Raw genomic sequence first — 22,996 nt, 5'->3', positions numbered from 1 at the left:
CAAAATCCAATTAATTAACTGAAATGGAATTAGCCGTAATCTAATTAAGAGAAATGAAGAAAGGTTTCCCTGGTGGTCCAGTGGTTAAGAATCCGCCCTGCAACGCAGGGGATATTGGTTCCACCCCTGGTGCCACAGGCTGTGGAGCAACTAAGCCCATGAACCACAAATAACTGAGCCTGTGAGCTACAGCTACTGAGCCCACAGGCCACAACTACTGAAGCCCGCACACCTAGGGCCGGTGCTTCCCCGCGGGAAGAGCCATCGCAACGAGAAGCCCATGAACCAAAACTAGAGAGTAGCCCCCGATCGCTGCAACTAGAGAAAGCCTGTGCACAGCCACGAAGACCCAGCACAGCCAAAAATAAACAAATGATTTATAAAAAGAGAGAAATGAAGAAAGCTTCATCTCATCCATTTATTCATCAAGAATTATCAAGTGAGGCTCTGTTCTGATAGCTGGGGTTAGCAAAATGATGTCCCTCACCTCACAGAGCTTTCACTATAGAACTCTGTGGCCCAATAAAGTTACTAGCCATGGATACTTACACTTAATTAAAGTGAAACAGAAGTAAATATGCAGTTGCATAGTCACACAAGCCACAGTTCAAGTGCCCTTGTGGTCTAGTGGCTGTGGTGTTGGACACAGCAGATACAGAACAGTTCCATTCTCACATAAAGTTCTTTTGGACAGTTCCGCCCTAAAGCAAAGAAACAAAGCTAGGATGTACGCCTGTGGCCATTCCTCTCTACTGGCTGCCTGCAAGATGGGTGTGATGGCTGGAATTCCAGCACCTATTATAGACTATATGGATGATGGAGAAGAAAGGAAGAGCCTGGGTCTGCGATGCCTATGAAGCCACCATGGCTTCATAATTTCAGTCTGACTGCACCCCTCAACAATGAAAAAATGTTGCCTGCCACATCAGTAATCAAAGGATGCTGCAGTCATCAAGCCACTAGAGCCACCTTGGACAGTGAACCTGGAGTGAACTCAGAATGGAGACAAACAGCTGTCAAGCCCTCAGCCACTGCAGCAGCAGCACCACCCCGCCTCCTACCACCGTCCCACCCAATGATATACCCCATGGAGACTCAGGATGAGAAAGCAGGCGAATGGCCCCAGATAGGTGAGGTATGATTTCAGTGAACCCAGACTCTTGCATCTTCCCATACAAACAAAAGCTCCTTGCCTTAACTTGAGATACTTGGTTATCTTTAGCTAACATTAATCTTTTGATGTTCCTACTACCTGGTCTTTGTTCCAAGAACTCCTATCTATCCTGGCTCCTGCTTATTTAACTTATATGCAGAGTACATCACGTGAAATGCAGGGCTGGATGAAGCACAAGCTGGAATCAAGATTGCCCGGAGAAATATCAATAATCTCAGATATGCAGATGATACCACCCTTATGGCAGAAAGTGAAGAACTAAAGAGCCTCTTGATGAAAGTGAAAGAGGAGAATGAAAAAGCTGGCTTAAAACTCAACATTCAGAAAACTAAGATCATGGCATCTGGTCCCATCACTTCATGGCAAATAGATGGGGAAATAGTGAAAACAGACAGACTTTATTTTCTTGGGCTCCAAAATCATTGCAGATGGTGACTGCAGTCATGAAATTAAAAGATGCTGGCTCCTTGGAAGAAAAGCTATGACCAACCTAGACCACATATTAAAAAGCAGAGACATTACTTTGCTGACAAAGGTTCATCTAGTCAAGGCTATGGTTTTTCCAGTGGTCATGTATGAATGTGAGAGTTGGACTATAAAGAAGGCTGAGTGCCAAAGAATTGATGCTTTTGAATTGTGGTGTTGGAGAAGACTCTTGAGAGTCCTTTGGCCTGTAAGAAGATCAAATCAGTCAATCCTAAAGGAAATCAGTCCTGCATATTTATTGGAAGGACCAGTGCTGAAGCAGAAGCTCCAGTACTTTGGCCACCTGATGGGAAGAACTGACTCCTTTGAAAAGACCCTGATTCTGGGAAAGATTGAAGGCAGGAGGATAAGGGGAAAGTGAGCTTTCCCATAAAAACAAAAGCTCCACTTTCCTTAACTTGAGATACTTGGTTATCTTTAGCTAACACTAATCTTTTGATATTCCCACTACCTGGTCTTTGTTGCAAGAACTCCTACCTATCCTGTGTCCTGCTTATTTAACTTACATGCAGAATACATCACGTGAAATGCCAGGAGGATGAGATGGTTCAATGGCATCACCGACTCGATGGACATGAGTTTGAGCAAACTCCAGGAGTTGGTGATGGACAGGGAAGCCTGGCGTGCTGCAGGCCATGGGGTTGCAAAGAATCGGACACAACTGAGCGACTGAACTGAACTGATCCTGGCTTCTCCCTTACTTCTTTGGAGCAGACTGTCAGAGCTATATGAGAGGTTGTGTCCCAGGCTTAAGTTCTCACTTTAGTTTGCCAAGTAAAACCTAATTCTTAACTTTCAGGTTCTGCATTTTTTTTTGTCAATACCCTTGATTTTTTTTTTAATAAGAGAGAATAAACTCTTATGTGCTTAAGCCAAGTAGTCAATCCCTAGCTAAAAAATGAGGACCCTGTGAGCTGCTTTTTTCATGTGAGTACTTGTGTAAAGAGATCAAAAGACATTGTCTTTGAAATATCTTTAATTGCAAGAGATGCCAAACTATAAAATTTGGGACAATCTTAGATTTGTTAGAAATCACTGCTGTAAGGAATGAAATGTAATAAGAACATTCAAATGATGCCTAAGTAAAAGCCAATTAGCTGGAATAAAAGTCAGATCCTCACAGTTTTGTCAGTGGCTTGTAAGTGGTGCCTAATCTTCTCAAAACTATTGGTATCATTGGTGTTCTAAGCAGATATTTTCAAAGTACAACACAGATTTTGTAGACCATAAGATGGAGTTTAGAAAATATGAAATTTAAATCAGCATCAATTTTTCAGTGCTCAGCCTTCTTCACAGTCCGACTCTCACATCCATACATGACCACCTACCAAATAAGAATTGATGCTTTTGAACTGTGGTGTTGGAGAAGACTCTTGAGAGTCCCTTGGACTGCAAGGAGATCCAACCAGTCCATTCTAAAGGAGATCAGCCCTGGGATTTCTTTGGAGGCAATGATGCTAAAGCTGAAACTCCAGTACTTTGGCCACCTCATGCGAAGAGTTGACTCACTGGAAAAGACTCTGATGCTGGGAGGGATTGGGGGCAGGAGGAGAAGGGGACGACAGAGGATAAGATGGCTGGATGGCATCATTGACTCGATGGACACTGAGTTTGAGTGAACTCCGGGAGTTGGTGTTGGACAGGGAGGCCTGGCGTGCTGCAATTCATGGGGTCCCAAAGAGTCAGACATGACTGAGCGACTGACCTGACCTGAACTGAACCAAATATGAAAGTGAAAGTGAAGTCACTCAGTCGTGTCCGACTCTTTGTGACCCCACAGACAGACTATAGTTTACCAAGCTCCTCCGTTCATGGGATTTTCCAAACAAGAATACTGGCGTGGGTTGCCATTTCCTTCTCCAGGGGATCTTCCTGAACCAGGGTCTCCCGCATTGTAGGCAGACGCTTTACCATCTGAGCCACGAGGGAAGTCCAAATATGACCAAATATGACCCTGAGATTGAAATCTTTTATGGACACAAGTTGAATTCTTTCAGGAATCCACTATGACTGTTGTGAGTTAATAGAAGAATGTCTTTAGCACAGTATGTGTGCTTAGACTCTGCGACCCTGAAGACTGCCAGGGATTTTTCTATCCATGGGATTTTTCCAGCAAAAATTCTGGAGTTGGTTGCCATTTCCTGCTCCAGGGGATCTTCCCAACTCAGGAATCTAACCCGTGTCTCCTGCATTGGCAGGCAGATTCTTGATAGAGTCACCTAGGAATCCTTTTAGTACAGTATACATCCACTAAATCCTCCAGATATTTCCAAATAAAATAGGGTTAATGGAATAGTTTCAGGAGTATTTTGAAAAGTAATAAAATTGGAAAGAATTATGCACCCACGTTCAACCAATATTTACTGATAACCTATTGAGGATGCTAGTCATTTTTCATTATCTTATTTAACTTCCCCGAACTCTTTTAACTCATAGAAATTGCATTCTATGCTCAGACTTAGGGAGTCTGACTTTCCCAAAGCCACAGGACAAGTACCAGATAAACCCAAGATTTCAGGCTAGGGTGCTTTGATTCTAATCTCTTCAGTTCTCTTTTTCACTGTGGCTGTCTTACAAAACTTGAGGGGGGACGTTTTTAATTGGACATAAAACCAGAAAAGGAGTAGAGGGAAAAATGTTTGACAGTACTGTATGAGTGATGGGAATGGTTCTGAATAACTTGAAAAGTTAAAGTTGAGGAAAATAATTAACTTGTGCTATGCCTGGGATAATAATGTTCCATTCACACATCTCAGAAATAATCAAGAGGTTTCAGCGATCCTTAGTGGACCATTTATCAGAAGACGTCCATTTGTTTTCAAATCCCCTTCATTCCAGTTTTAGCTTTTTTTCAGGTATCTGCAGGGTCCCCTGAGGGTGTCCAGTACAGCCCCAGACCCCTTCTTCCAGGGAGGATCCCTTTTCCCGGCTCCTTTTGACTCCTCCATCACTGACTTGTGCCCTACCTACTCTTTTGCAACAGTTGCCCTCCCTTATTCTGTGGAATGCTTTATTGGTGCATATGGGGAAGTTTGTTATTACAACTGTCTGATTTTTTATTTACCAGAATGAAGTTTTCTGTGAGGACTGAACTGGATTTAACTTGTTCACAATTGGGACCTCTGTGCTAGGGACATAGCAGAGCACAAATATATTTGTGGAATGGAAGAATCTCTCCGGTTTCATACTCATTTGCCTTTAAACCAAAGATGTCACTAAACCGGTTTTTTTTTTTTTTTTTTTAGTACCGAGTAACTGAGTCTAAAGTCCAAATAAAATTTGGGCAGGTGGAAAGCTCCTTCTTTATATGTTTACCTTCTAGCTCCTGGGTTATTATCTCAACTACACTTTATTTTTATTTTTTAAATTAATTTATTTCAACTACACTTTAATGTGACAACACATCCTTTTTTTCAAAGGCCTTAATTCTAGACTAAGCGCAAAACAGAAACAGGAAGATTCTTTAGCTGCCTTAGGAACCACAAGCTTTCAAACACGCGACCAAACTGAGAGATAGGAAAGCTGTGCAAACTTCCTTGACAGTTTCCTTCCTTCTCAAGCCCCCTTGCAGACTCTACGCCCCCCACGATCATTCCCAGGGGGCTGGCAGGCCGAAGTGGGTCCCACAGACCGGACCTGGCTCCGCCCCACAAAGGAATCCGGAAACTCGAAGTGGGGCAGCCCTGGGACAAGCGCTGAAAAGTTCTGTAAGGTCCTCGGAGATCACAGGGGCTGGTCACAAGCCAAGTCCTCAGCCCTCATCGTCAAGGGAACCCTCCGTAAACGCAAAGTCCTTCACAGCAGCTGACGATGTCAGTTCCCAGAAACAGCCGGAGCTTGCGCGGCACTAGGCCTGGGGCGGAAACTTGAGATTTCATCTAAGCCCCACCCGGGCCTGGCACCTACCAGGGCCAACCCTGAGGCGCCGCCTCCACCACTCAGGGCCGGGGAGCGTCTTCCTCCTCCCTCCTCCCGTGCGCTCCTCACCTACCATTCCTCTCCCTCGCGCCATCAGGCATTTTCCCTCCGCCCCACCCCCTCCTCTGCCTTCCCCTTTCCCAGGACCGCCCGGCGAGCCCGGGGGGAACGCGTGGCCTTGTACCCCGGGGCCAAGTCCCCGGATGCGCCCCTCCCCTCCCCCACAGCGAGCGCTGCGGCCCCGCCCCTCGCGCAGCTCTGCGTGATGCGTCACCGCTCGCGGCGCTTCCGGAGGCGCCGCGCGCGATGACGTAGGGGGACGTGCCCTCTATATGAGGTCGGGGAGCGGCAGAGTCGGCCTTTTCCGCCCGCTCCCCCCTCCCCCCGAGCGCCGCTCTGGCCGCACTGCGCTCGCCCTGAGCTCCGGGCTCCTGCTAAGCCAGCGCCGCTGTCGCCTCCCTCCAGTCGCCATCATGATCATCTACCGGGACCTCATTAGCCGTGAGTCGGGACTGCACTGCCCCTCACACGGCGCGCAGGGCACGCGGCGGCATATGGGTGGAGGCGGGAGGTCGGTCGCCGCCGCCGCCGCCGCCGCTGTCGTGGGTCTGAGGGGCGCTCCTTGGGGGCGCGCGCCGGGGCCCGGGGCGCCCGGGGAGGGGCGGCGCGGCGCGGGAAATGGCGCCAGCTCGGGTCGCGGGCGCCTCGTGACGGGCGGGTCTGTGTTCCCGAGCAGATGACGAGATGTTCTCCGACATCTACAAGATCCGGGAGGTCGCGGACGGGCTGTGTCTGGAGGTGGAGGGGAAGGTGAGTCGGCCGGGCCGGGGCCGGGGCCGTGGCTGCGGCGCAGGGGGGAGGCGAGGCCGGGCGGGCTCGGGTTTCCGCCGCTCCCCCGCCCGAGGTTGTGCAATCCTCCCCGTTGCCTCCTGGCGGAGGAGACTCTCTTTCCGGGCTCGGGTTTTTCTAGAAAACTGGAGGCGGAGCTGAGCCTGGAAATAGGTCCGCCACTTCGACGCCCATCCTCCCAGGCGGTCCGGGACAGACAGGTTATCTCCGGTTTGGGCGACCCAAGCGTTTTAGCGTCTGCACGGTTTTTCTTTGCTCAGCAACCCGACAGCCCATGCAAAATTTGCACTGTGTTGTAAATGACCCTTTTTTCGTTTGGGCCAACGAAGAGTTGTTGAACTGAGATGTTTCAGGAAAACGAAGGGCATAGATTTCCCCCCCGCCCCGTAGTGTTCATGGTTTTCAACGAGAATTAAGTGTTGAGGGGTGACTGATGAAAGAGCTGCCAGCGTAGATTTTTCGATGCGTTTATGGTAAGATCGAGGATATGTTAGCGACTAAACTTTTTCTTAATGCAGATGGTCAGTAGGACAGAGGGTAACATCGATGACTCGCTCATTGGTGGAAATGCCTCCGCTGAAGGCCCCGAGGGCGAAGGTACCGAAAGCACAGTAATCACTGGTGTCGATATTGTCATGAACCATCACTTGCAGGAAACCAGCTTCACAAAAGAAGCCTACAAGAAGTACATCAAAGATTACATGAAGTCGTAAGTGATACTGACACACCCAATTGATGTATGAAAATCCTGTAGGATTTAGGGGTTGACTTGCTTTGAGATTTTTAACAGCAGGCGTGTTTGTCAAAGGCTTTTTTCTATTGATGAGCTCAGAAGGGGGGCTGCTTTTCTATAAATATGAGGATACTGGAGGGTGCAGTGAGGTTTTACTTTTTTTAGAATAGTCCTTTGGTACAGAATAAGCTGAGGTGAAATTCAAAGTTAGGAAGTCTTAAAACATCCCTCCTATGAGTGAGTGTAATCCCCGTGATATTTTGCTGGTTTCAGTTTGGAATTTTTACTGAATGGAAACTTCACTCAGAACTGATTAATATGTCAATATGTTTTAGAATCAAAGGGAAACTTGAAGAACAGAGACCAGAAAGAGTAAAACCTTTTATGACAGGGGCTGCAGAACAAATCAAGCACATCCTTGCTAATTTCAAAAACTATCAGGTAAATAACTTTAAAATATTTGGATCAAAGGATTGTATAATTTTAACTGAGCAAAACATGAGTTACTTGATGAGCCTCTGATGTAATTAAGTTGGAGTTATTTTTCTGTGTTCTGAGCAGTTTAAATACTGGACAGATTTTACTTCAGCAGTCTGGGCTGTAGGGAGTTGCCTTCTCTGCTCCTAAGCAAGCATGTTTCCAGATCTTGTCTTCTGCTTCCAAAATCTTATTCGACTCAACATTTCCCAGTTGTTTGGAATTGTGTACTCTGAAGTAGTCTTCTGGTTTTCTTTTTGCAACACCAGTATGTCTTGTTGCCACTGAAGCCCTTTCTGATCTGAGCTTGTCCTATTGAGAAGCTCCAGTGACTTTGTTTTACTGACACAACCTGGCTCTTTGGATTTTCCAGTTTCACACATCCTCTGGCCATACGATAACTTCTCATGTGATGTGCTCTTCTCATTGGGGGCCTTGTGTTCTCTGTGCTTGACTATGTAAACAGCCTTGTTTGTAGGGTTTAGACTGAGATGTGTGGGGTTAGGTTTCCAGGGAGCTCAGTGTCCCTGGATTGCTCTGAACTCTTAACATTTGATTATTAGTACTTTGCATGACCCGAAGTTTGATTAGTGAGCATTTTCCTCCTCATTAGAACTCATTAGTTGCTGACTAAATAGTGCCTCGATTAGATATTGGTGTTCTGAATCCTTTCATTTTTTTGTGTGTTTTGATACAATGCAGTCCTGTATAATCTAATTCTGGGTATTTGTTTGCTTCCTAAGTTCTTTATTGGTGAAAACATGAATCCAGATGGCATGGTTGCTCTGCTGGACTACCGTGAGGATGGTGTAACCCCATATATGATTTTCTTTAAGGATGGTTTAGAGATGGAAAAATGTGTAAGTATAAAGAAGTGTGTTGAAATCAGTCATGTAAAAATGGAGGTATTACAACCTTTTAGCAAATAAACCACTTAATGATAATTGGGGGCTGGTTGGAAAGGCCATGATGTTACTAGCTTTTAGTAAATACAATTTAGAGCAGGCTGCTGACCCGATGGCCAGTTGCTTTAGTAAAATTAAATGAATATCTGCTGCGCAAGGAACTGCTAAAGGAGAAATGAAGACACTCACTTATCTTGGCTTTCAGTAGCTTCCATGTAAATTAGGAGTAAAATAAATTTAAGGCTATGCTAGGGAATTCCCTGGTGGTCCAGTGGTTAGGACTCTGGGCTGCTACTGCCAAGGGCTGGGGTTTAGTCCCAGGTTGGGAAACTGAAATCCATAAGCTGCTTGGTGCAAAAACAATCTACCCTAAACAGGATCAGGGGCAGCAGTGACCAGAAATGTCAAAGGACAGTACAGATGTTTTGCCAAAGGGATTATTCAAAGAATGTGTGAGGTTTCTGTTGGAATAGGGTGGGTGGGCCTTCTCAGAACGACTTCTCTGATTTGTAAGGATGGTTCTGCATCCACTGATAGACCTTGAACAATCTGCAGTTGTTCCTTTGGTTTGCACTAGGATGCAAAAGCAACATCCCCGCGCTTTCTGTCTGTCCGTGTGTGTGGCAGCTCGGATTGAATAGGGGAGTACATCTGAAGCCTAGAAACGGAGATACTTTAATGCCAGAAAGGTGTGTTAATGGCCTCTTCCCTTGTTTTCCTAGTAACAAAGTTGGCAGTTACTTTGGATCAATCACCTGTCGTCATAACTGGCTGGCCACTGCTTTTCATCCACACAACACCAGGACTTAGACAGATGGGACTGATGTCATCTCGAGCTCTTCATTTGTTTTGAACGTTGATTTATTTGGAGCGGAGGCATTGTTTTTGAGAAAACGTGTCATGTAGGTTGTCTAAAAATAAAACGCATTTAAACTCATTGGAAAGAATGCCTCTTAGTTTAATATGTCATATCTAAATCCATCCTTGTAGCCTTCCTGGAGCAGCTAGAGTCTGGTTGTAGCCTACCACTAGAAAGCACCTTCAGATAACGTCTACAGTGAAACCACTTCCGGGACTTGGACTATACAAGAGTCAGAAGTAACTGAGTTTGGAGTAAAGGGAAAGACCATGCTCATGACAGTGCCAGCCAGCATTTGAAGTGGATTGCTCACACGTTTCATCACCTACAAATGGAAGTGGTTATCTGGAAGAGTTTACAAAAGAATAAAGAGAGACTAACACAGTTGGAAGCCAAGTACTGTCTGAGCTTATTTTAGAGCTGAGTTCTAGAGAAACCTAGACGTCTGGAATATTTTGTCAAACTCCTTGGAACAGGGTTGACAGACTGGCTCGCCCACCACCTGTTTTGTGGCTAAGGTGGTGCTTATATTTTTTAAGTGGTTCACAATAGCTTATGGGACATGAAAAAAATAAAGTTTGTGTCCAGTTTTACTAGGACACTACCATGCCCTGTATTGGGTGGTATTGGCTGGTTCTGACATTGCTAGAAAATATTAGTGACAGATCTAAAGGCCGCCTGCAAGCCTTGAGGTACCCACATGGCCCTTTATAGGAAAGATTTATGGGCCATTGTTTTAAAAGATGAAATTATAAATGGACTGTGGAGTAGGTGGTGGGCAGAGAGAAAAGCAAATGCTCTGTTCTATCTGTAAAAAGGTGTGGGCATCAGAATATGAAAACGCATCTATTTGACAGACCTGAAGCAGTTACTGTCTGCTAAGGTTTACACTACAGATGCAAGAAAAACATCCTCGCGCTTTCTGCCTGTCTGATTGTGGCAGCCCAGATTGAATGGGGGAACACAGGGCCAAACTTGGAACCCTACAAGCAAGGGACACAAGGAGTCCATGGGATGGTGCAGGGCCTCAGGTTGGTAGTGCCCCCTGGTGGCAGTCCAAATGATTGTTTGGAAACCGCAGTCATGCTGAAGGCAGTTTTAGACATTCTATTGTAAATAGTGTAGACAACATGCCAGTGATACAGGAGACCACTCACCTCTGAAACTAGTGGGAGAATGTTCAGGCAGGGGTCAGTGCTATGAAGGTGACAAGACAGTGGGAGAAGTAGCATAAGCTGTGACCTGATAGCGTGAGCTTGCATGCAGAAGGCTGAAAGGAATAGCAATACAGAGACTAGGAGTGAAGAGAGGCCAAGTAGTTGCCTGTGAAAGTGAAGTCGCTCAATTGTGTCTGACTCTTCGAGACCCCATGGACTGCAGCCTACCAGGCTCCTCTGCCCATGGGATTTTCCAGGCACGAGTACTGGAGTGGGTTGCTATTAGTAGCTCAGTTGTGTCCAACTCTGCGACCCCGTGGACTGTAGCCCACCAGGCTCCTCTGTCCATGGGGCTTTCCAGGCAAGAATACTGGAGTTGCCTAAGAAGGCTTATTTTGGATCGTTTTCTAGTTAGTGTCATCTGGGTCAAGATAACTGCGAGGCTAACAGGTGGTAGCTACTTCCTGTACACATCAGAAGGCATGTGTTTTGTGTCACTGTCTAGTAAGAGGAAGCTGAAAAGGAAGGAGATTATGTGGGTATCTGGGAGCAAAGCATGCCAGGCAAAAGAGTAGTAAATTGAAGTAGAGTGTGGTTGACAGGTTCAGGGGACAAGGTGGCCGGGATGCTGGGCCCAAGATAGCAGGAGGACCTGAGCTAGAGAAGGAAGTGCACAGGAAAAGAAACCAAATCACACCGAAGCCCCAGGAGGGCTTTGTGTGGCAGGGTGATGTGATCTGATCTAAAGGGTCATTTTGGGTGCTGGGTGGCCAGGTAAAAGCAAAGAGAACAGTGATGAACAATATGAGAGAGTGGCTTAGTCTAAGGTGGTAGTTGGACAGGTGATTCGAAGTTAGAGGATTTGCTAAGGTGTTGAATGAGGTGAAAGATACAAGGGGGATGGCAAGTGTCTTGTCCTGATCATCTGGAAGAAAGGAGTTAACACAGGGAAGACCATACAGGAAATCAAGGGTTCAGTTTTGAACAGGCTAGACTGGGATGCTGACTCAGGTGAATCAGGAAGAGAGCTGGAGAATTTGTCCAGAGATACAGGTTTCCCATGCTCTGAAGTAGGGCCTTCCTATGAAACCTTTCTTAGAGCAGAAATGGTATAAAGCAAAGCAGTAAACTCAGGGCAGCTGCATCTTGTTAATGGATGCATAGAATAAATTGAGATAAGCACAGATGCTCATATATCAGCGCTATGGCAGCTTGATACAGAGATGCTGAGTGTAGTTGTGGGGTGCATGCTGTCTCTTGAGGGCTCACTGCAAAAGAAATGCTGAATGCTGTTTTCAGTTGTAACCTATTTTTTCTATAGAAGAAATTTTCTCTGGATTTTGTTCGATTTGTGGAATCAGGTACTAGTGTAGCTATGTCTTTTCTAAAAGCAAAGTTGTCTAGAAGGATGTCTGCTGGGACAAATGCATGATATTTGAAGCTAAAACACGGAGTGAGGTCACCTAGATGGGATGGACTCAGCCCTCCAACGTGGAGACTGGTCAACATGAAAAACCTACAAAGTGATTATGAGGGAACTGCCTTTGATGTAGGAAAACCAAGGGAGAGGCCGCCTGGAGGCCCAGTGGACACCCATTTTGGGAAGGAGCAAGTCCACAGGGTTGCCTGTTGTAAATGAGTCAAGTAAGGTGACAGAATGGTAGACTTGGCAGGGGGTGGGTTTCAGCTGTAGGGAAGAAAACTTGAGATTGGCTCAAGAGAAGAGCAAACTCATGGGCAGCACGTTGCCCGTGAGATGTAATCATTCAAGGAGTACATGTTCTTATTACGTGTGCCTCTGCTTAAACTATAGATACGTAAGGAACTCATTGAAGCCATTAGACATGATTTTCTTAAAATCTAATTGGGGGACTTCTCTGGTGCTCCAGTGGCTGACCCCACTCCCAATGCAGGGGCCTGGATTCGATCCGTGGTCAGGGAAGCTGATCCCGTAAGTGGTGTCACCACTACTGTGAGGGCATGTTTTCAACTACCAGCAAATTCTAATTTATTTTTTGAGAGCTTGTACATAGTGGGCTTCCCTGGTGGCCCAGACGTCTTATGGGAGTTCGAATGCCACAACTAAAGATCCCACATGTTGAAACTAAGACCCAGAGCAGCCATATAAATATTAAAAATAACCTAAGTAGGTCACTGGTAAACATTGCATTGATGTAAGTTCCATCTGAACTGCAGGGTTTAGGGTTTAACCAATAACTACAACTACACTGGCAAAACCAAGAAGAGCAGCAAAAATCTCAACCAACTTGAAAACAATCCTGAAAACAAAGCCTCCTTGTAAAGTTCTGACCATCTGCATGCGTGTGCTTGGAGCTGCGACCTGGGCTAGCAGCCAGAACCCTCTCAGTAACAGAATGTAAACCAGGGGACTTGAATTAACTGACACGACATCCTACTGACTGGTGACTTGCATTTAGGTCATACCATACAACTCTTAATTCTATGAGAAAAGTCTGGCTAATGACCCCCTCATGGGCCACAAGCCTTTTCTTGCAAAAGCTCATTTTGTGGCAATTGGTGCCTGTTACCACAGACTTTGTCCATAAGAACTGAGGGCCCAACTTGCTGCTTTGGGGCTAGATTTATGACCCTCTGGGGTTGTGGAGGATACTTAAAAATCACTGCATTGAAAAAGTTTTCTTTTGATACTGTATAAAAATGTGCGCTACTTGGGATATTTGGTTCTTTTTATAACCTTTAACATTGTATTATTCCAAAGGAAAAGTCCTTGACTAAAGGACTTTAGCATACACAAGAAAAAGATGCTATGCACCTTTCACTGAATTAAAGCAGCTGCTGTGACAGCCATCTTGATAGATTTTGCAGATAGTTTAAAATGATTGAAGTCCTTCAGGTCCATCCTTTGGTTCAGTGGTGGTTTGGTGGACTGCATGCTTGTTGGCTGTCCAAAGCAGATTTCCGATACTGTGGGGGCATGTTTTCAACTACCAGCAAGTTCCAGTTTATTTTTTGAGAGCTTGTACATTGAGGGCTTCCCTGGTGTCTCAGATGGTCAAGAGTCGGCCTGCAATGCAGGAGACCTGGGTTCAATCCCTGGATCGGAAAGATCCCCTGGAGTAGGAAATGGCAACCCACTCCAGTATTCTTACCTGAAGAATCCCCACGGACAGAGGAGCCTGGAGCACTACAGTCCATGGAGTCACAAAAAGTCAGACACAACTGAGTGACTAAGCACAGCACATTGTGGATTTGTGCTGCTAAAAATGCACTGAAAGCCTCAAGTGGATGTGGTTTTAGCAGGAGTCCATACAACTTAGTGAGAAAAATGCCAACTATGGGCCTGGGGGAGGGGTTGGGATTCTTTCCAAAGTAACTGCTTGCTCAGAGGTTTTTCCTTCAATGACCTCCCCACTCCTGCTCCAGGGCACACCTGACATCTGCTTTCCTTTATATATGCGTGGTGCACTTTTCTGAGCTTTGAGGTAGAGCAGGGAGGGGGAGCACCGTAAGCTGTGCGTTTGCATATATGACTCACCATTTAGGAGAAATGAGAACTCATACCAGGCAACTCACTTGCGTATGTTGAACTCCTTTACTCCAGGACTTTTCCTTTAGAGTAGTGCAGTGTTAAAGGTTATAGAAAGAAGCAAATATCCAAAGGAGTAGCTCACTGGGAGAGGGCTAAGGCCACAATCACCTGTCAAGAGATTACGGTACTATAACTTACCTGGTGGTTCAGTGGTTAAGACTACTTCCAATGCAGGAAGCAAGGGTTTGATCCCTGGTTGGGAAACTAAAATCCCACATTGCTATGCAATGTGGCCAAGACAATTAAAAAAATTTGCACTATTTCTTAAAAAACTAAAATTAGAGCTACCTTATGATCCAGTGCTTCCCTAGTGGCTCAGGCAGTAAAGCGTCTGTCTGCAATGCAGGAGACCCGGGTTCGATCCCTGGGTTGGGAAGATCCCGTGGAGAAGGAAATGGCAGGCCACTCCAGTATTCTTACCTGGAAAATCCCATGGACCGCGGAGCCTGGGAGGCTACCGTCTATGGGGTCGCAAAGAGTCGGACACGACTGAGCGACTTCACTTTCACTTTATGATCCAGCAATATCACTCCTGGGCATATATCTAGAGAAAACTAATTTGGAAAGATATGTTCACCCCAGTGCAGCACTATTTACAATAGCAAAGACATGGAAGGAACCTAAATGTCCATCCATGGGTGAATGGACAAAGAAGATGTCATATGTATATGTGTGTGTATCTATACATACACGATGGAATATTAGTCATAAAAAGAATGAAATGCCATTTGCAGCAACAGGAACGGACCTAGAGATGATCACACTGAATGAACTAATAGACAAATACCATGACGTTGCTTATATGTGGAATCTTTAAATATGGTGTAAATGAACTTATTTTCAAAACAATCACAGGTGCAAAAAACAAACTTACAGTTACCAGGGGGAAAGGCCAGGAAGAATAAATCGGGAGATTGGGATTGACATAAAATAGCTACTAAGAACCTACTGTATAGCACAGAGAAGTCTACTCAATATTCTAATTACCCATGTTGGGACAGAATCTAAAAAAAGAGTGGTGGTGGTTTAGTCACCAAGTCGTGTCTGACTCTTTGCGACCCCATGGACTAGCCTGCCAGGCTCCTCTCCATGGGATTATCCAGGCAAGAATACTGGAGTGGGTTGCCACGTCCTTCCCCAGGGGATTTTCCCGACCCAGGTATCGAACCTAGGTCTCCTTCACTGTAGGCAGATTCTTTACCAACTGAGCTACAAGGGAAGCCATATGTATAACTGACTCACTTTGCTGTATAGCAGAAACAACACTGTGAATCAACTATACTCTAATAGAAATCGGCAGCTTCCCTGGTAGCTCAGTTGGTAAAAAATCCACCTGTGATGCAGGAGACCCTGGTCCGATTCCTGGGTCGGGAAGATCCAATGGAGAAGGGATAGGTTACCCACTCCAGTATTCTTGGGTTTCCCTTGTGGCTCAGTTGGTAAAGAATCTGCCTGCAATGCGGGAGGCCTGGGTTTGACCCCTGAGTTGGGAAGATCCCCTGGAGAAGGGAAAGGCTACCCACTCCAGTATTCTAGCCTAGAGAATTCCATGGACTGTATATCCATGGGGTCACAAAGAGTCTGACACGACTGAGCAACTTTCACTTTCTAATAGAAATTAATTTAAAACAAAATTTTTTTTTAAGTTTACAGTATCTTAAATAGTCTCATAGAGCAAGTAGATGTTACTTAGTCCTGAGTTTCTGTCATTTAGTTTGACACCAGAAATCCAGTTGTGTACTTGGTGATTTTCCTCATGTTTAAAGATAGCGGGAGAACCCTAGCTTATTATCAAACACAGCTTGCCCATGGTCTTGACAACAGGACAGGGTTATCAAATTACTCCACCAAGTGCATAATCTACCATTCCCTGAGCAGCTGGTAGAAATTTGGCAAATCACAGAGAAAGTTGGTATTTTGTGGACATCTCTTCAAAACAGAGCTAAATGTGTAATTTCCTTCTTGAGTAATTTGGAAGTCTCCCTCAAGAACTGCCAATTTATAGTTTGAGTCAGATATCTAAACTAATATTCAACCTAGGGGGGAAAACTGGCAGGTGAAAGGGTGACAGTTATTGCAGATGAAGTTAAAAGGAAAATACACCTCGTGCCTGCCCCACACAGAAGGAATGGTGTGTATCAGCAGATGGCAAGCACAAAATTGGAAGCCCAGTCAACAACTCTTGGTGTGGTGCGTTACAATATCTTTCTCCATCACCTCGCAGGCACCCCATCCTGCCAAAGCCTCCATTGTATTGATGCCACATGGATGGATTTTGTCAGGTGGAACACGGGCTGGGTGGCAGTACCCTTGGTTGTTGCTGTAATAGCAGGATGGCAAGTACCAACTGCTGGCATCTATTAAAAGCCAAAGTGACTAAGCTTTTGAAAGTTGGTTAAGTAATGTGCCACCTGTTCCCTGCTCCACAGACAAGGGAGGAGGAGGGTTGAGTGTGAATGTGGGAGCAGCGGAGATTTTAGCATCCCAAGAGCATCCTGGAGGCTTGTGTTTCTGAGGGAGTTATTTAGCCCTATGGTTTATGGAGCGGAGAGTTGTGCAAAACCCCTTCCAGCTATTGCTAAGCTTCCTCTCTCAGTATCCTGTGGGACGTGCCAAATGCCCTAGCTATTTCTTAGTGAGTTTGAGATTGACGTGTACACTCTGATAAATTTAAAATGGATAATCAACAAGGACCTACTGTAGAGCACAGGGAACTCTGCTCAATGTTACATGGCAGCCTGGATGGGCGGGGAGTCTGGGGAGAATGGATCCATGTGTATGTATGGCTGTGTTGCTCTGCTGCGCACCTGAAACTGTCACATTGTTAACTGGCTCTTCCCAGGTGGTTCGGTGGTGAAAAGTCCACCTGCAGGAGATTCGAGTTCGATCCCTGGGTAGGGAAGATCCCCTGGAGGAGGGCATGGCAACTCACTCCAGTATTCTTGCCTGGAGAATCCCCATGGACAGAGGGCTACAGCCCATAGGGTCGCAAGAGTCAGACACGACTTAGCAACTGAGCACGCACGCACATGCTCCAATATAAAATAAAAGGCAAACAAATCCTGCACTAAGTTTGCCGGATGTTCTCTCCTGTCCCCTCAGGGTGCCTGTGCCTGAAGCAGTTTCCTCCGCCCCCTCCCCATCTGCCTGCATTCACGCCTCGGGGGATGGGAGAGGTGAGTGTGCTCTGTTGGAAGCTGGTAACCAGGCAGGTGGAGCCGGGTAAAATGGCCAGAAGTGGAGGGGGCTTATTGGTCCCAGTGAACTTTGTTCTCTTGTGCAGACAGTAGGCAGCTGGCCAGTATATACTCAGATTCACTCGTGTAAACTAAAAGTGCAAGTGTGAGCTTTGACCAGATGGAGCCTGACATTTGGCTCTTCTCCAAGATGGGAGAAAAGCTGTGGACGCCTACAAAGAACAGGGGGGTTTTAGGGGTTGAGCAGTTTTCCCATTCCAGACCGATTTCTGCTTTTTTTCCTCAGTCAAAGCTAAGGCTGTGAGAATGACCCATTTGATGGAATGACTGATAGAGAATTCCCACAGGGTTATCACCAAGCGGGTGTGTCCAAATTGCCAGGTGAGTCACCATATTTTTTTGTGGTGAGGACACTTAAGATCCACCTTCTTAACAAATTTCAACTATTCAATAAAGTGTTATCTACAGTAAAACAAAAACAAAAAAACACCCTGCTAGCTGGGGACTGCATTTACTCTTTCTACTTTGTTTCTGGGGCTTCTCAGGTGGCTGTAGTGATAAAGAACCCACCTGCCAATTCAGGAAACGTAAGAGATGCAGGTTTGATCCCTGTTTGGGAGATCCCCTGGAGAAGGGCATGGCAACCCACTCCAGTATTCTTGCCTGGAGAATCCCATGGACAGAGGAGCTTGGCGGGCTACAATCCATAGAGTTGCAGAGTGGGACCTGATGGAAGCGACTCAGCATGCACGCATGCACTTTGCATCTAGGTGTAGAGCTTGGGAAGATGCCAATGGAAAGCTGTTTTTTTAAGGAAGCCACCCACCATTTCCTTCAATATAAACTTATAATGAAATTCTGTACAAAACCCTTCACAGCTGGGCCACTTGCTTACCTGTTCAAGCTTCCCTGCCTCTTTTTACCATCCGCTCTCTGCTGCGAGGGGGAGCGCAGGCAGAGTGATTCTGACCTGCTGCACGGAAGTCTTGTTCTTTTCTTGAAGATTTCACTGCATTTTCTCTTGGAAGAGTTTACTGATTCCTCCAACCATTCCATCCACCCTCCATGCTCCAGTGAGGTAACTGTCCTCCACTTTACTGAAGTCAATGAATTCCTTGTCTTTGCTTCACTGTTATTCCTGAAATCAAGGAGGGGGTTTTGTCAGTCTCCCTTCTTTGCCGATGGCATTCTGTACAGATTTACTGATGGGGTAAATAGTGAGCTTTCAATTTCTCTGTGTGGCTCCTGTTTTCAAACGCAGTCTCTAAGTTTGGGAAAGTGGATAACCAGACCAGAATGTGTGGTCTGTAGGACAGCAGTATCTTCTTGCTGAAGTGCTTGCGTCACAAGCCGCTGGTCCCAGCAGTGCCTTACGGAGTCAAAGGTGAAGGTACCTAATTGCAAAGAATGCAAAATGCTTCTCTTCTGTCTTAATGGTGAAATATTTCTTTTTCAGAGCACCTCACGTGTGTGAATGCTTAGCTTCCCCTAGTGTCTGGAATTAACGGTTATGCTCTTTGTATTGGCTGCTCCATGACGGGCTTTTTCTTATCCATCCTGGATCCCCAGGTTGTGTCCCAGTGATCCCACGGTGGGAGATGCACATTTTGCTGAATCCGGAAAAATGCAGCGCCCTTGTCTCCTCCCTGGTGGTGCTTCAGAATTACCTGGTGTGATTTTTCCAAATACAGATGGAACTCTGCATGCCACATAACAGACAGAGGGGTTTCTATACATTAAGTCGGAAACTGAAGAGGATCTTAAACTTTCCCTGTTTTCAAGCTAACAAGTTAGCCTACCACAGTTCCATGTACATTTTATGAAAAGACTTCCCTGGGGGTCCAGCGGCTAAGACTCTGCACTCACAATGCAAGGGCCCGGGTTTGCTCCCTGGTCGGGAAGTAGATTCCACATGCTGCAACTAAGAGTTTGCATGCTGCAACTAAGATTCAGCATAGCCAGATAAATAAGTAAAATACTTAAAAAGACACAAGACCTCTAGGTTAGAGATAATGGTCTACCACTCAGCAAAAACAGTGGCCAGAGCAGCATCTTGCATTGGGTCCCATCCCCCACCCCCAACAGAGTGACATGGTGAGGGCCAGACGGTCCCAGCGCTTGCAGTGGGGTGCACTACAGCATTAGGAGCTTACAAGGCTACTAACATATCTGCCCATCCTTCCCTCTGGATAAGCACATTACTTACATACCTGGAATGCAGGCAAGTCTGCAGGAAATGGGAAGATATCTCTAGTTTAAGGTATCTCTGAGGAGCTACATCTCCAAATCTCTTCAGAGGGATACCCTGTCTCTACATTCCAAGGATGTCTATTATTTAAACATATTCCTTGCAAATTTGAAGATGATTCAGAGAAGTGGAAAGCTATCTCATGCTCTTGGAGACTGGAAGAATTAATTGTGTTAAAATGGTCATCCTACCCAAAGTAATCTACAGATTTAATGTGATCTCTATCAAATTACATGACATTTTTCACAGAACTAGAATGTATAATCCTAAAATTTATAGAGAACCATAAAAGGCCCAGACTTGCCAAAGTAATCATGAGCAAAAGGAACACAGCTGGAGGCATAACCCTCCTAGACAATATTACAAAGCGACAGTAATCAAAACAGCATTGAACTGGTACAAAAACAGACATATGGCTCAATGGAACAGAATTAGAAACAAAAACAATAAGCCCACACACCCATGGTCAGTTAATCTCCAACAAAGGAGGCAAGAATATACAATGGAGAAAAGACAGTCTCATCAGCGAGTCGTGCTCAGAAAGCTGGACAGCCTCATGTAAATCAGTGAAGTTAGAACACTCTCTCACATGATACACAAAAATAAACTCAAAATGGCTTAAAGACTTAAATATAAGACATGACACCATGAAACTCCTAGAATAAAATATAGGTACACCATTCTCTGACATAAATTATACTGATGTTTCCTTAGGTCAGTCTCCCAAGGCAATAAAAATAAAAGCAAAAATAGACAAATGAGGCTTAATCAAAATTAAAAGCTTTTGCACAGCAAAGGAAACCATAAACAAAATGAAAACACAACAACCTATGGACTGGGAGAAAATATTTGCAAACAATGTGACAGATAAGGAATTAATTTCCAAAATACACAAAAAGCTCATATAGCTTAATAATTAAAATAAATAAATTAAAAAATGGGCAGAAGACCTAAATAGACATTTCTCCAAAGAAGACATACAGATGGTCCAATAGGCACATGAAAAGATGCTCAACATCACTAATTATTAGAGAAATGCAAACAAAAACTATAATGAGGTATCACCTCAAACTGGTCAGAATGGCCATCATTAAAAAGTCTACAAATAATAAATGCTGGAGAGAATGTTGAGAAAAAGGAACCCTCCTACACTTCTGGTGGGGAATGTAAATTGGTGCAGCTAATACAGAGAACAGTATGGCAGTGTCCTGGGCCTTCCCTGGTGGCTCAGATGGTAAAGAAACTGCCTGCAATGTGCGAGACCTCGGTTTGATCCCTGGGTTGAGAAGATCCCCTGGAGGAGGGCATGGCAACCCACTCCAGTATTCTAGCCTGGAGAATCCCCAAGGACAGAGGAGCCTGGAGGGTTATAGTCCACAGGGTCACAAAGAGTCGGACGTGACTGAGCGACTAAGCGCAACACAGCACATATGGCGGTTCCTTAGAACTCTAACAACAGAGTTACTATATGACCCAGGAATCCCACTCCTGGGCATATATTGGAGAAAACTTGAATTCAAAAAGTTACATGCACTCCAATGTTCATAGCAGCACTATTTACAATAGCCACGATATGGAAGCAAAGTAAAAGTCCACTGACAGATAAATGGATAAAGAAGATGTGGTCTATCTATCAACCTATCCATGTATGTACACACAGGGACACACACACACACACACAGTGGAATGCTGTGCTATGCTAAGTCACGTCAGTCGTGTCCGACTCTGCGACCCCATAGACGGCAGCCACCAGGCTCCCTGTCCCTGGGATGCTCCAGGCAAGAGCACTGGAGTGGGTTGCCATTTCCTTCTCCACAGTGGAATACTACTCAGTCGTAAAAAGAATGAAATAAGGCCATTTGCAGCAACATGGATGGACCTAGGGTTTATCATACTAAGTGAAGTGAGTCAGACAGAGACAGACATTGTATGATATCACTTACATGAGGAATCTAAAAAATAATGCAAATGAATTTATATACAAAACAGAAACAGGCTCACAAACATAGTAAACAAACTTACGGTTACCAAAGGGGAAAGGGGAGGAGGAGGGATAAATTGGGAGTTTGGGATTAGCAGATACAATGTACCAAACATAAAATAGATAAACTACAAAGTCCTACTATATAGCACAGCAACTATATTCAGTATTTTGTAATAAACCATATGGAAAAATATGAAAAAGAACAAAATATATATGAACCACTTTGCTGTACACTTGAAACTAAGATAACACTGTACATCAACTAAACTTCAATTTTTAAAAAAAACACCCAAATATGCCTTTTTCTCAGAAGACCCAGACCAAACTGGAGTATGAAAGTCTTGAAGAATTGTTTCCAACATGCAAACTCATAGAAAAAGAACAGCAACTCTATAGGAAAATGGGCAAGGAGTATAATCAGAGAGTTCACAGAAAAGAGACTCCTCCTCACTCAGAATACAAGCAATACAAGTAAAAACTGCACTCTGATATTATTTCTGATGGGCTTCCTTGGTGGCTCAGTAAAAAGCCCACTTGCCAATGCAGAGATGCAGGTTTGATTCCTGGGTGAGGAAGATCCCCTGGAGAAGGAAATGGCAACCCACTCCAGTATTCTTGTCTGAAGAATCCCATGGACAGAGGAGCCTGGTGGGCTACAGTCCATGGGGGCACAAAAGAGTTGGACACAACCTAGAGACTAAAAACAGCAGCAGTAATTCTTTCTGACCCATCAGATTGCAGATAGAACACTGTGCTATTCCTCTGTTGTGGAGGCTGCACACAACAGAAATAAGCAGCCCCGAAACTAACACATCACATCACAGATGCACATAACCACTGACCACGACCTTCCTTTCTAGCAGTTTATTCTACTTATATAATCACTGCAAATGAACTAGTGTATATAGAAAGCTGTTCTTTGAGGTATCATTTGTGATTGTGATGGAGGGCTGTTTGAATAAATTATGGCATTGTCTCAGTCCACGTGGGCTCCTATGACAAAGCACCATAAACCGGGGGGCTTGAATGGCACAGTTGTTCCTGACAGTTCTGGAGGCTGGAGCATAATCGGGTTCTGCTGAGGGCCCACTGCCTGGTTTGGAGATGGCCATCTTCTCACTGTGTCCTCACGTGGTGGAAGATGGTGAGGGAGCTTTCTGGGGTCTCTCATAAGGACACTAATCCTATTCATGAGGGGTCCACCCTTATGACCTAATCACTTCGCAATGGCCCTATTCCTAATAGCATCACATTGGAGGTTAGAATTTCCACAGGTGAATTTTGGGAATGCACACCCACAGCAGGTGTTGTGCAGGTTGAAATATTTGTTTATTGAAATGATATGCAATCATAAGAATGAAGAAGTCTTCATGTACTGCTATGAAATAATCTTCAAAAAATATTTTTGTGTGAAAAAGCAAAGTACAGAACAGTGTGT

The 22,996-nt window shown here is 45.1% G+C and overlaps 1 protein-coding gene and 2 non-coding genes across 3 annotated transcripts; all 3 read left to right on the top strand.

Annotated features, from left to right (window-relative positions):
- Nucleotides 1-5,752: 5,752 nt before the first annotated feature.
- TPT1 (tumor protein, translationally-controlled 1) lies at nt 5,753-9,789 on the top strand. The gene is made up of 6 exons (XM_027557194.1): nt 5,753-6,079; nt 6,315-6,388; nt 6,946-7,136; nt 7,496-7,601; nt 8,381-8,497; nt 9,265-9,789. The coding sequence occupies exons 1-6, from the start codon at nt 5,911-5,913 to the stop codon at nt 9,265-9,267; spliced, it is 660 nt and encodes a 219-aa protein (XP_027412995.1). The 5' UTR covers nt 5,753-5,910; the 3' UTR covers nt 9,268-9,789.
- LOC113902632 lies at nt 9,064-9,195 on the top strand. The gene has a single exon (XR_003513891.1). It is a non-coding gene; the product is annotated as a small nucleolar RNA SNORA31 (small nucleolar RNA).
- A 453-nt stretch (nt 9,790-10,242) lies between the features above and the next one.
- LOC113902633 lies at nt 10,243-10,370 on the top strand. The gene has a single exon (XR_003513892.1). It is a non-coding gene; the product is annotated as a small nucleolar RNA SNORA31 (small nucleolar RNA).
- The last annotated feature ends 12,626 nt before the right edge of the window (nt 10,371-22,996 follow it).

This window comes from Bos indicus x Bos taurus, chromosome 12 (assembly GCF_003369695.1).
Source record: "Bos indicus x Bos taurus breed Angus x Brahman F1 hybrid chromosome 12, Bos_hybrid_MaternalHap_v2.0, whole genome shotgun sequence".
In the NCBI taxonomy this organism is placed as follows: Eukaryota; Metazoa; Chordata; class Mammalia; order Artiodactyla; family Bovidae; genus Bos; species Bos indicus x Bos taurus.
Note: the sequence above shows the minus strand (reverse complement) of the source record. Positions and strands in the feature narration are given on the sequence as shown.